The sequence below is a fragment of the Choloepus didactylus genome, chromosome 10, assembly GCF_015220235.1.
Source record: "Choloepus didactylus isolate mChoDid1 chromosome 10, mChoDid1.pri, whole genome shotgun sequence".
Lineage (NCBI taxonomy): Eukaryota > Metazoa > Chordata > Mammalia > Pilosa > Megalonychidae > Choloepus > Choloepus didactylus.
In genome coordinates, this window is record NC_051316.1 from 99,263,555 (window position 1) to 99,277,286 (window position 13,732).

The following is a 13,732-nucleotide window of genomic DNA, read 5'->3' on the forward strand; positions in this document are numbered from 1 at the left end:
GAGACATTTTGGAGACAGCCATTGAAAGCTGATGCTTGGAGATGCAGACAGAAGAAGAATGTTTGGAGATGCTAAGAGACGCTAGCCCAGAGTTTGCTCTAGAGAAACTAAGAGAGGACCCCTAGACAGTTAGATGCACCAGAGCTGAAGAGGCTGAGAGAGACAAGCCTAGAGACATTTTGGAGAAAGCCATTTTGAAATGCAAACTGGGAAGAGCAGATGCCAGCCATGTGCCTTCCCAGCTGACAGAGGTGTTCTGGATGCCATCAGCCATTCTTCAGTGAGGGTATCTTCTTGTTGATGTCTTAGTTTGAACACTTTTATGGCCTTAGGACTGTAAATTTGTAACCAAATAAATGCCCTATATAAAAGCCAATCATTTCTGGTATTTTGCGTAATAGCAGCATTAGCAAACCAGAACAATGTGTCTTAATCCTATTACTAGAGTACTTTATATGCAGAATGAAATTCAAACACATATATCAAGAAAGGCAGGGGAAGAAGCCAGAAGTCCACAGAATCCAGAGAAGCCAGGAGAAGCTGCTATGTATACTTCTACATGACAGAAAAGCCAGGGACCAAGAATCACTAGCAGCCAACTCCAGAATGCCACGACTTCTGAGAGAAAATACCCCCTTTATAACACCTTGATTTTGAACTTCTCCTAGCTTCAAAACTGAGCCAGTAAATTCCCATTGTTTAAACCAACCTATTGCATAGTATTTACTTTAGAAGCCAGGAAACTAAAACACTTGGTTATCAGAGAAACGAAAATAAACAATGAAATTTCACTTTGTAAGATCGGAGAAGTGAGGCAGTGGTTGGAAAGGGATGGGGAGTAAAGTGAGGGCTTCCTTTTTTAAAATTTAATTTTGGAACAGAATTGATAATACCTTCAGATGACTAAAAATTACATATATAAAGTTATATATGAAAGGTCTCCCTCCCACTCCTGAATTCCATCTGCCCAAGCAAAGGTAATGATTTCATTTAGTGTATATTCTTCCACACTTTCTTCATGCATATATAAGCAAGTAAGAATGCTATTTGCCCCCATTTTTATGCAAACAGGAGACTAATACATACTGTTTTCCACCTTGCTCTTTTTTTTTTCTTTTAACTAAACAAGATATCCATTCAAGTGTATCTATAGGATGAACTTCCAAAAGTGGAATTGCTGGGTCAAAGAACATGTTTTTGCAATATTGGTATTTCTCAATTACCATCTGTTCTGGTTTGCTAATACTGCCATATGCAAAATACCACAAATGGATTGGCTTTTATAAAAGGGGTTTATGTGGTTACAAATTTACAATCCTAAGGCCATAAAACTGTTCAAACTAAGACATCAACATGACGATACTGTCTTAGTTTGCTAATGCTGCAGAATGCAAAACACCAGAGATGGATAGGCTTTTATAAAACAGGGGTTTATTTCGCTACACAGTTACAGTCTTAAGGCCACAAAGTGTCCAAGACAACACATCAGCAACTGGGCACCTTCACCGGAGGATGGCCAATGGCGTCCGGAAAACCTCTGCTAGCTGGGAAGGCAGCCGGCATCTGCTCCAAAGCTCTGGCCCCAAAACAGCTTTCTCCCAGGACGCTCCTCTCTAGCAAGCTTGCTCTTCAAAACATCACTCCCAGCTGCACTCAGTTCCCTCCCCCTGAGTCAGCTCATTTATATAGCTCCACCAATCAAGGCCCACCCTGAATGGGCGGGGCCATGCCTCCATGGGAACATCTCATCAAAATCATTACCCACAGCTGGGTGGGGCACATTCCAAGCAAATCCAACCATCACCAAAACTTCTGCCCCACACAAGACCGCAAAGATAATGGCATTTGGGGGACACAATACACTCAAACCAGCACAGATACCTTCACTGAACAATGGCCAATCATGTCTGGAGTGCCTCTGGCAGCTGGGAAGGCATGTGGCTAGCATCTGCTGATCCTTTGCTCCTGGGTTCTAGTTGCAAAGTGACTTTAACCAACATTTCTATGGGCTTGTCTCAGCTTAGCATCTCCTGTGCATGTAAGCATCTGGGTTCCTCTCAGCTTCTCCATAGCAAAGTGTGCTAGCACCTCCAAATGTCTCCAAGTATCTCTCAGCATCTCTGTCTGCTCCCAAGCATCTGGGGCATTTTAACTTACTCTGTTTTCCATGCGAGCTCTCTTTAAATGACTCCAGTGATGTAATTAAGACCCACCCTTAATGGGCAGATCCACACTTCCATGGAAATAATTCAGTCAGAGGTTCCACCCTAATCAACAGACTAATCAATCTGCCCCCGCAGGATTGCATTAAAGAATATGGCTTTTGTGGGGGTCATAATAGATTCAAACCAGCACACCATCCATAGAAGTTGTATCAATTTACACCCTCGCCGGCAATCAGTGTATCCTACACAGTGTCACTGAGTGCAATATTGACTTTTAGATTTCTAACAATCTGAAAGTTGGTAAATAGCATCATAATGGGTCTTTTTTTTAAAAGATAAGAACTATGAAAGCATATTAATTTGCTGTAAAAAGACAACCTGATAATGCAAGAGAGGAGACAATTGCAGGAGCAGAGTCCTTCACTAGGCTAGAGGAATGGGATCCCCTGTTTTAGTGGGGTCATTTAATAAGTGCAGATGTGTGTCTGTGTGGGCAGTGGTTTGGTACATTTGGGGGTGGGAGCAAGTGCAATTCTCTTCTGATTGCTTCTATTTATCAGGTGAAGTACAAATCAAGGTCATCAGCTGAGTCGAGGGAGAGGAGGAAATGTTGAAGATTTGAGATGAGGTGTAAGAGTAATCTACCCAGGGAAATGTAGGATTGTTAGGCAGCACCAAGGGCCTACTCAAGGATTAAAGTCATAAATCTAATGTGAATTTTGAAGGACAAGGAGCAACCACCAAGGAGGGAGAGACCCTCTCCCCCACTTTCCACTTCAGGATTATGTGAGTAAAAACAAAATTAAAACAAAGCATTAACTGTACATTCATTTAACAAATATTTATAGGGATCTCCTATGCAGAGGCACTGTAGCAGGATGCCAGCTGTGTCACTTAAAGCACATCAAAAGTCTGCTTGTTCACATGAGCCTGCTATTCAAGTCTGCTGTACACCCAAAGGTGCTTAATATAAGTTTATTCACTCTGCAAACAAAAATACAAAAAGTCACCATTGGATCTCCTTGGATGTATGGTCCTTAAATTTGGAGGGACTTCTGATCCCCTTGATAACCTCAACAAACAGCTTCTCGGAAAAATATGCACATGCACAAATTTGCAGACAATTTTCAGGGGGTCCTAGAACTATAAATGAAGAGCATCTAACCCAAATTAGAGCCCTATTTTAAACAGTGTGTCTTCCTAGTATATTTTAGATGATTCAACTTTCACAGCTTTCTATGAGCTACTTCATGGTTGCATATTGGACACCTCAATAAGAATTCAGGGATTAGACCTTTTTAAAAATATCTGAATTTGAAATACTTTTAGATTTTAAAAAAGTTGCAAAACTAGTATAGAGTTCCTTACCCAGAAGTCCCAAAGGTTAACATTTTACATAATCATAGTGTGAGAAACAAGCAGTATTCCTAAAAGAAATATACGCTCACCCAATTGTGGAGAAGAAAATAATTTATTCACAATCTTGCAAGAACGGGCACCCAACCAAAATGTGGGGGGGTTGGTGCACAGAACAATAGACCCAGCAGTATTTATTCCCTACACCTAACGGCAAGTCCCTGCCCTGTTTCTCCAGTGGCTGGATACTTCAGAGGTTACAGTCTATTGCACAAGCCTAACTAGCCCACCCAAATTTGAAACATGCAGCCAGCCCAAATTGGAAACATTTGAAAAAAGTCTCCTGCGAAAACTTGAAACATTTGAAACAAGTCTCCACCCCTCTCCTTTGTTCTTTAACTGCAGCGCCAGTCTGAGCTAGTTTGGTAACAACTTATGAAGCTATTTTAGGAATCTCTACCCACCTCCGCCACCCAGTCTCCACCTTGCAAGGACAGTAGGTGGATAAACAGGAGGACCAGCCACCAATTATACCTTGGCTTCTTGACCCTCTGCCGTTTCCCTGAGCTGCCGCCACCCTGTGTGAAAACTAAACTTAATCTAATTCTCACAATAGTACAATTATCGAAGTTATTGATACAGTACTAACATTAGTTAATAGGCCTTATTTAAATTTTGTCAACTGTCCCACTCTTGTCCTTTTTTGTGTTCCAGAATCCAATCCAGAAGTTCACATTGTGTTTGTCATGGGCTTGGCTTAAAAGAAAAAAAAAAGAAAAAAAAATCCAAGTCTTGTATTTAAGGGCTGTGTATTTCGGTGAAATATTAACCTCTCTGAGACTGGATTTTTCTTATTAATAGATGTGGTGGAAAAAGCGATTTAAAAATGTAGAATGGCTTTGGAAACTTCCAAGGGGAGTAAATAAATTCTTGGTATTGCTCAAAGTTGGACATCAAAAAAAAAAAAAAAAAAAAGCAAACAAAAGCGTACTTTTATTGCCGAGATGTTTTGTCTCAAAGTAGGACCCGTAGCTTCTCCCTCGACCGCCGAGAGAAGCTTCTTCTAATTGGGTGTTTGCCATGACGTAAGAAGGCCGCCTCATTGGTTCCCGCAGCAGGGACTCCGGCAGCTTTTAGAGCTTAAAGCGCGGATCCGTTTTTTGTCTTTTAACCTACCGCTTCCCTTCTTTTGGTTCCCGGAGCTGCCAGCCCGAAGTGAACCGGACCGAGCTAAGCCGGGTAAATACACTGGGAGGGACGGGGTCAGTCGAGAAGAACCAGCTGGCGTGGAATGCGGAAGGGAGGGTGGTCAGCGAGCCTGGGTTAAACGGCATTGTTTGCGCACCCCAGTGACTTTAAGGTCTCCGCGATTTCGCTGGCCCCACTTTCCCTGTGCTTTCTTAAGGGGTCCGCACGCCCCTCCGCCGCTGTTGGGGTGGTCCCGCCCTCGCCGCCGACCCTCTGCGGCCCCGCCTTCACGAGCGCACCTCCACCCAGTCTCGCTCCGCCTACTCTGCGCCCCCTTGGCCCATTCCTGGTCGGTACATGATGGATCCCGACCTGAGGTCTTGCCCTGTGGTTTCTTGTACTTGTCCCTTTCTCCCAGTAATCCTTACCTCGTTTGCACCCCTCTCCCTATCTGGCTGCTGGTGCCCTCGGATTCCTCCACTCATCCTGGCTGTATTTATACCTTGTGCAGAGGCCTTGTTCTGGGCATTGAGGGTGGAGATTAGAAGTCCTTGCTTTCAAGAGCTTTCTGCCACGTTGTGGAGAGTCACGTTGTAGACAGGCCACAGGCCTGGGTGATAAGTCTCTAATGAAGGCTGCACAGTGTTGGGGTCCTTAGAGGAAGGAGTACTAGACTTTTCTACCATTCTACTGGGGTCTCAAGCAGTCCTGTGAGGAGCTAAGTTGGTTGCACCTTTCTCCCAAAATGTGCCCAGTTTCTTAAGATATAGAAGCCTGGTCCGAATCTGTGGTTCTTTAAACACCTGGGAGTTATTAAAAATCTTGTCATGGAACCTTCTTTTAGCCAGTCATAGTCTATAGGATTTCAGTGATTATCCATCCAAACCCTCAAGGTGTGCTGATTTGGAGGCTGAAGCCAGGAGACAGGTAGGTGATTGGATTAGGTACACTGCGACTTAGCATCATATTCTTGATGCTGCTTTTTGGAGTTGAGTTTTTCCCGAGGATGCTTACCTAATTTTTCAGTTACTCAGCAGCCTTAGCTGGTAGGAAAACTAAAAATAAGAGTCGATAAAATCTCCAGTCACTAAAGTAGATTTTTCCAAGCTCATGTACAAATATACAGTTGTTCAGAAGACAGCGACTCACACCTTCAGCCAGGCAGCCCTGGAGTCTGGTCCCAGCTCCAACATTTGCTGTAGAGCTTGGCAAAGAAAATTCTCTTATCTGAGCATGATAATCCCCATCTTATAGGATCATGGTATGAATTGGTTGAGAACTTTATGGGGGAAGAAAATCATTTTTAGGGTCCTGTAGATAGTAGGACCTCAGCACAAGTGAGCCCCCTACCTACTTCTCAGATTCATGTCTGTTTGATTCAGTGCAGCAGATAGCCTGATTTGTTGCCCTCTCCCAGGTATCATGACGACCCTGGATGATAAGTTGTTGGGTGAGAAGCTGCAGTACTTCTATAGCAGCAGTGAGGATGAAGACAGCGACCCAGAGGACAAAGACAGGGGCAGGGGTGCCCTGGCTGGCAGTTCGATCCCTGCAGAGCCTGATCCGGTAGGCGAAGGCATCTCAGTTAACACAGGTACTGGAAAACTCTGAACCCTGTGAACAGGCTTTAAAAATGTCCATTAAAAATGTATCCATCACTTCTCCCTAATTGTAATCTGGCTTCCAGAGACAACCCATTGTTAACAGTTCATTAAGCATGCTTCCAGCTTTTTTCCTTCACAGTATAAATGTGTACCATAGCATCATGGTAGCAAACCCATACTGGCCTGGGTTTGAATCCTGTTCTTCAAATTACTAGTTGTTTGATACCACATGAATTGCAGGTGTGCATATATTGGTAGTATAAATTCCTAGAAATGTCATTTTTATATTTTGATATTGCCAAATTGTCAGTTAAGGTGGCACTGCCTTCTGGTTTAACCAACAAAATGCTATTTACCCATACTCTTGCCCTTGTACTGTGATCAAACTTTGATCTTTGCCATTCTGATGGATGACAAATGATAACTTATTGTAGTTTTATTTTTTTAAGAGTGAGATTGAACCTCCTTTCATAAGTTTGAGAGAGATTTTCATATCCTTTGTTCATTTTCTAAATTGGGTGGTTGATCTTTTTCTTCTCGGGGAGCTTTATGAGTTAAGGAAATTAATCTGTGATATGAGTTGTAAATATATCTACTAGTTTGTTTGTCTTTTACCTTTATGTTTTCCTGGCAGAAGATACTAAGTTTTATGTACTCAAAAGTATTACTTTATAGATTGTTAATTTCCTCTTAAAATGTCTTTCTTCACTCTGTGATTACAAAAAGATTGTCTTGTGTTTTTTCTTAGTATTTTTATGATTTTATTGTGTTTTTACATTTAAATATTTTAGTTGTCTGGAATTCATTTTGTGAAAAGGGATCCAACTTAACTTTTTCTCATATTGCTGCTTATTTGTTTCAGTACCACTTACTGGATAATCCATAATTTCTCCATTGTTTTGAAATGTAGATTTGTCACATACTGAATTTCTGTTTGTATTTGGGTCTTTAGTTGTACTTTGTATCTCTTCTTATTTGTCTATTATTGGGCTGTGTCCCACCGTTTTAAATTATTGTAGTGTTTTATGTTTTGGTATCTGGTAAGGCTAGTCTCCCTTCAATACTCTTTGGTGTCAATATTTTCCAACTTTTGGTTTCTTATTTTTCCGAAGCTAATTTAGGAGGATGTACTCATATGTATATCCATGTATTTTTATTAGGAATGCATTAAATATATAGAATAATTTAGGGAAAATTGACCACTTTGTGATGTTGAGTCTTCATGTTTAAGAACATGATGTTGCTTTTCTATTTATTCAAGTCTTTTTTAGTGTTTCTTGATAGTGTTTTAGCATTTTCTTCATATAGATTTTTTGTGTTAGTTTTTTGCAGTAATGAATGACCCACAAGTCTCTGCAGCTTCTTATGATAACAGAAGATTATTTCTCATTCTGTTACATGCTGGCTGTGGGTCAGTGGTGGCTCTGCTTCTGTTGCATATGTCCTCTCATTCCAGGAACTAGGCTGAAGGAGTAACCCCTGTTTGGTACACAGCATTTTCATGGTAGAGCACAGAAGCAAGAGAGGACTAGTGGAGACATGCAGTGACTCATAAAGCTTTTGCTCAGACCTGGTACATGTCATGCTTGTTCATATTCCACTGGCCAAAGCAAGTCATGTAGCCAAGCCCGACATTAGTGGGCTGGGGCTGTATGTATTTACCCCACAGGAGGTGCTGCAGGCCACATGGCAAGGGGCAGGAATGTATAATCCTCTTTCAGGGTGTGTTGGTGGTGGGTAGCATGAATAACAGAACAATCATTCCACCTGCCACAATCTTGTTATTAAAATTTCATGTAATACAAATATACAGAAAGAAAAAAAAAAGTTCTCTTTTATCAGTCCCCCTAGATCCCACTACCTAGAGACAACCATGGTTAACAGTTTATATATCTTTCTAACCCTTTTTCTATGAATATACAAGTATACACACACACATATATATATCAGTGTACATTAATATTCATGTATACACATAGGATTCTTTTTATAAAAATCGGATGATAACATGATATTCTGCATTTTGCTTTTTTTAACTGAATAGTGTATTTCAAATATCTTTCATTAAAGGAATATAGAGCTGCCTCATTTTTTCTAAGAGTTAATTATATTCTTTTGAGTATCTACTGGAATTTATTTAACTTATCTCCTAATGTTGTGCATTAGTCTGGTCCTTTAATGATTGCAGACCATGCTGCAGTGGACATCATTGTGTGTAGACCACTCTGCCCCGTCTGAGTGTTACTATGCAACAGATAAAGCGAGTGTTAGATGGATGTGAGTTCCTAGCAGCTGGTCCGTAATTCAGTCCCCGTTCTTCTCTGTCTCTTCCCTGCTCACCCCCGTGTAGGTCCAAAAGGTGTGATCAATGACTGGCGCCGTTTCAAGCAGCTGGAGACAGAGCAAAGGGAGGAGCAGTGCCGGGAGATGGAAAGGCTGATCAAGAAGCTGGCAATGACTTGCAGGTCCCCTCTGGATGAGGAGGAGGAGCAGCAGAAACAGAAGGACCTTCAAGAGAAGATCAGTGGGAAGGTAAGGAACGGCACCCAGGCTTTTCTCAGAAGCTGTCCTGGCTGCTAGGACTTGGCTTAGCTCTTCAGAGCTAGAGGATGTTTGATTTGACCTCCAGGAAGCTGTGTAGCACAGGGAAAAGTGCAGAGACAGGTCTTAACTCAGACGTACCCGAGTCTGAATCTCAGCACTGTCACGATCACCTCTTCTCTTCTAAGTGTGTTTTTTTCATTGTTTAAAAGAGGTCAGTATCCCTGCCTCACAGGTCTGTGTGAGTAAAATGCCTCTTTCAGTGCCTAGCTTATTGAATGTGCTCAGTAAATGTTAGTTTCCTGTCCTTTAGGGAGTACTTATCTTGGGCTAGAAACTTAAAATCATCCTCTGAGGGTGGTAATATCATTCCCGTTTTACAGATGAGAAATCGGTGTTAGAGAGGGGAGGTGACTTGCTCAGGTTCACACAGCTAGTGAGTGGAGGTGTGAGGATACTCACCTGGGTTTTCGTTTGCTTTTGTGACGTTGCTCCATTTCGTCTGAAGCCTAATCATGAGAATTTATTCTAGTGAGGCAATACAGTAGAAACAAAGAGACACTCTGGAAATATTTGCAACTTGGTCCCTGACTCCCTTCTCTGCCTTCCCCAAATTAAAAGGAGCCTCATCTCTATTTCTCCTCATCCCTTCTGACCATGGATGATGTCTGGGAGTGCCTGAGATCATTTAGCTATGGCCCAAAGCAAGCTGTTGGCTGAAACCCTAGCCAGGATCAGGGAGCAGATAAGAGAATTAAGCAAGGCCTCATTAGCCTTGACTAGGAGGATTATTTCTGGCATTAGACTCAAGCAAAGACCTTTTAATAGATCAGACCTTTTAATAGGTCAGAAAGAGCCACTCTGGTAAGCTGAGGAAGAGTGGAGAGCTATGAGACTGGAAGAAAATTGTGAATGATAAGTAAAACGGTAAACTCAGAATGGTGTGTGTTATAATACAATTATGTCTGTTTTCTTCTAATCTCCTTCCCCACCCCTCACACCCCATTCTTTGCAAAGTTAGGCGAAGCTGGGGGTTTATTATAGGAGCCAGGGATGTTTTGCTGCATCGGGGCAGGAATTTAAGCTAGCCGCCAGGCAGTGTGCACACTGCTAACAGCTACTACTTTATACCGAGGTGAAAGGCCAGAATGAAGCAACGTATCACATGAGTCAGTCTAGAGGGAGGCTTTCCTTGTCCTGCCAAGTTATCTGCATTAGAAGAAGACTGGAAACTGCCTGAATGTCAGGAATAGGGAAGTGGTTAAAGTGTGGCACATTATATATAATTTTATTCTAAGAATTTAGAAATATGAGGAAATATTTATGATATAATAATACTAAGTAGCAAAAGCAGGCTACAGCTTAATTGGTATACTCATGATGACAGCTGTGATAAAAGCAAAAACTATTTCATCACGTGGCTGATGATATATCAAAAAGAAAAATAAATTTTTAGATAGTGTATGTGACTGTGTGTGAGTATTTTGTTTTCGTGTAGGTGCAGGATGCAGGGTAGGGATTATGAAATGTTCTTTTTAAAGTTCCTAATGTCTTTCTGTTTTTTTGTTTTTTGTTTTTTTTGTTTTTTTTTTAACCTGCGAGTGGATAAAATAATTACTCCGTTGTCACAACTGACAAAAAAAGAAAAAGAGCTCATGAAGTGATATTATCTGATGTTGCCTATATGAATTGAGAGGCAATGATACAATAGTTAAATCTGGATTTTGAGAAATCTGATTTGAATCCTGATCAAAGTCTGGGAACCTCATTTGTAAATGGGGAGTAATAACAATTCAATGAGGTATATTGCATAGATAGTGTTTAGCATGTTGGTTCACATGTAGTAAGCGCACAGTACATGTTGTCTGTTATCGCAAGTGTCTTGTTCCTTGTCTTCTTTGCTTGTGGGTTCTCTGGCAGATGACTCTTAAGGAGTTTGCGCTGATGAATGAAGACCGAGATGACGAAGAGTTTCTGCAGCAGTACCGGAAGCAGAGAATGGAAGAGATGCGGCAGCAGCTTCATAAGGGCCCCCAATTCAAGCAGGTTTTTGAGATCCCCAGTGGAGAAGGGTTTTTAGACATGATTGATAAAGAGCAGAAAAGCACCCTCATCATGGTCCATATATATGAGGAGGGCATTCCAGGGACTGAAGCCATGAATGGTTGCATGATCTGCCTCGCCACAGAGTACCCAGCCGTCAAATTCTGCCGGGTGAAGAGTTCAGTTATTGGGGCCAGCACTCAGTTCACCAGGAATGCCCTTCCTGCCCTGCTGATCTACAAGGGGGGTGAATTGATTGGCAATTTTGTTCGTGTCATTGACCAGCTGGGAGAAGATTTCTTTGCTGTGGACCTGGAAGCTTTTCTACAGGAATTTGGATTACTCCCAGAAAAGGAAGTCTTGGTGCTGACATCTGTATGTAACTCTGCCGTCTGTCACAGTGAGGATAGCGATCTGGAAATAGACTGACAGTCTAGTTGCAGGTTTCTCATTGTTTGCGCTAGAAGACACATGTCCATGTGTCTAGTTTTGTTTCTTCCTGTGTCTTCTGTCTGTTCAGCTGTTCTTTGTAGTCCCTTTTATTAAGTGTAAAGTCAAGAAATTCTGAGCTTAAATCAGAATGCTGAGTCACCTTGTAGCTAGCAGTAAAGTGACTTAGAGTTGTGTAAACAGGAAGCCAGGCTTTTGAACTGTTTACTTAAGATTCTCTAGCATGACATATCTGTTATTGTTTCCAGTCACTATTTACATAGCATCCTTAAGACAGTGTCCTAGAAATTGTGTTCGGGTAATCTGGCTTGATCTTAAAATCAGAGCTGGGGTGGAGCTGGGGTGGAGCTGGAACGCTCAAAGGAGGATTTTTCAGTAAGATACTCCTGGTTATCTCTTTCTCTATCTTTTTATTTAATAAGGTAACTTTTTAGTTTTAAGGTAGATTGTTAAAACAATTTTTTTGGCATATTGGAAGAGTTATTCATGTTCATTAGAGGAAAATTTACCAAAATACAGAAGCAAAATTAAGAAAATTTAGAGTAATTTCTAATTTTGCCACCTAAACTAAATACTATTAATATTTTGGTATATTTCCTTCTAAGGTGTTTTCCGTGTATACATAGACAGTTTTTTTTTTTAAACAAAACAATGGGAACATTCTGGACATACTGTTTTATAGTGTGTTCAACTAATATAAACTTTTTTTTCATGTTATTAAATACTTTTCTGAAACATTAGGCTATTGATATTCTATTATGTACTGTAATTTAGAGGTTATCTCTTAAAAACAGCAAAGGCTTTTTTTATTACAAAATTAATAGATGTTCATTACAGAAAATGTAATAAAATTGTTAAGCTAAAAGGAGCTGATAAAAGCCTTATAATTCCACCAACCAAAAATAATACCTTTTACCTTTTTACAGGTGTCTTTCTGATATTTTTTTTCTGGGTGTTTATAATAATGATTTTCATTTTAGTCTTGTTTATTATTTTAAAAATGTACATTGTGGAGTTAGGGAAAATGTAGTCTGGAATTGAATAATTAGCTTTAAAATTCACAGTTCCAGTTATCGTGGCTATTCAGGAACTGACTAATTAGTAAAGTTCTGCAGAGGAATTGTGAAAATATCTGTTGTAGTTAAACAAAAAGAAATACTTGGTTTTTCTGATTTAAAAGCATTATGTGCTTATAGAAAGTGTAGAAAATACATTAATTATTAGAAACATAATATTGTGAGTGTTCTGGTTTTTTCCTTTTGGTCTTTTATCAATGTTTTTAATAATATTGAGAGCTTACTAAATTTAGTTCTGTGTTCTGCTTTATTTAACATTATATTGGAAATATTTTGTTATGTTATAAAAATTCTAAATAAATCATATTCAATGGCTTCATAATATTCCATCATTTGGAAATATCGTATTTTATTTAACCAGTCCCTTAATGTAGAATATTTAAGTTTTCATTTTTTTGTTAAAAGATGTAATGAACATCTTTGTATTTTGGGCCGTATTTTGGATCTTTCTTATAGGATAGATTTCTAGAAGAGGAATTATTGGACAAATGAAGCACTTAAAAATAGTGTTTAAAAACAATCTTTTGTTCTCAGTGAAAATGAAAATAAATTATGCACACAAACACAAAAACCTGGCTTTGCCTTTCACTAACAGAAATTCTAGAATAAAGTGAAAAGACATGTAATGGGAAATCCTAGAAAGTGAAATCCATCACCTAGCTGTAGTGGAAATAGTATGAGCTTTGGGGTCAGAGAGACCTTGGTTCAAATCCCACGTCTGTCACTTACCAGTGGTGTAGCTTCTGGCAAGGCAGCGACACTTCCTGAGGCTTAGCTTCCTCATCTTTACAATGGGAACAAAAGTACCTTTTTCATGGGGCTCTTCTCTGATAGTGGTTCTAGCATGTGGTCCTCAGACCAGCAGTGTCACCATTACCTGGCAACTTGTTAGAAGTGCAGATTCTTGAGCTGCACCCCAGACCTACTGAATCAGAAACTCTGGGGGTGGCTGTGTTTGTTTTTTATTCATTTTAAAGTCAGTTTTATTGAGATATATTCAGATACCATACAGTCACCTGTGGTGTACAATCAGCTGTTCCCAGTACCATCATATAGTTGTGTTTTCATCACCCCAGTCTATTTTTTCAACATTTTCCTTGTACCAGAAAGACTAAAAAATAAGAATAAAAAATAAAAGTAAGAAAGAACACCCGAATCATCCCCCCCATCCCACCCTATTTTTCATTTAGTTTTTGTCCCCATTTTTCTACTCATCCATCCCTACACTGGATAAAGGGAATGCAATCCACAAGGTTTTCACAATCACACTGTCACCCCTTGTAAACTATATTGTTATAAATCGTCTTTA

The 13,732-nt window shown here is 40.2% G+C and overlaps 1 protein-coding gene across 1 annotated transcript; it reads left to right on the forward strand.

The window, feature by feature from the left end:
• Positions 1-4,620: 4,620 nt before the first annotated feature.
• Positions 4,621-12,994, forward strand: PDCL (phosducin like). Its single transcript, XM_037798466.1, has 4 exons — positions 4,621-4,760; positions 6,127-6,303; positions 8,664-8,845; positions 10,775-12,994. The coding sequence occupies exons 2-4, from the start codon at positions 6,132-6,134 to the stop codon at positions 11,324-11,326; spliced, it is 906 nt and encodes a 301-aa protein (XP_037654394.1). The 5' UTR covers positions 4,621-4,760; positions 6,127-6,131; the 3' UTR covers positions 11,327-12,994.
• Positions 12,995-13,732: the final 738 nt, after the last annotated feature.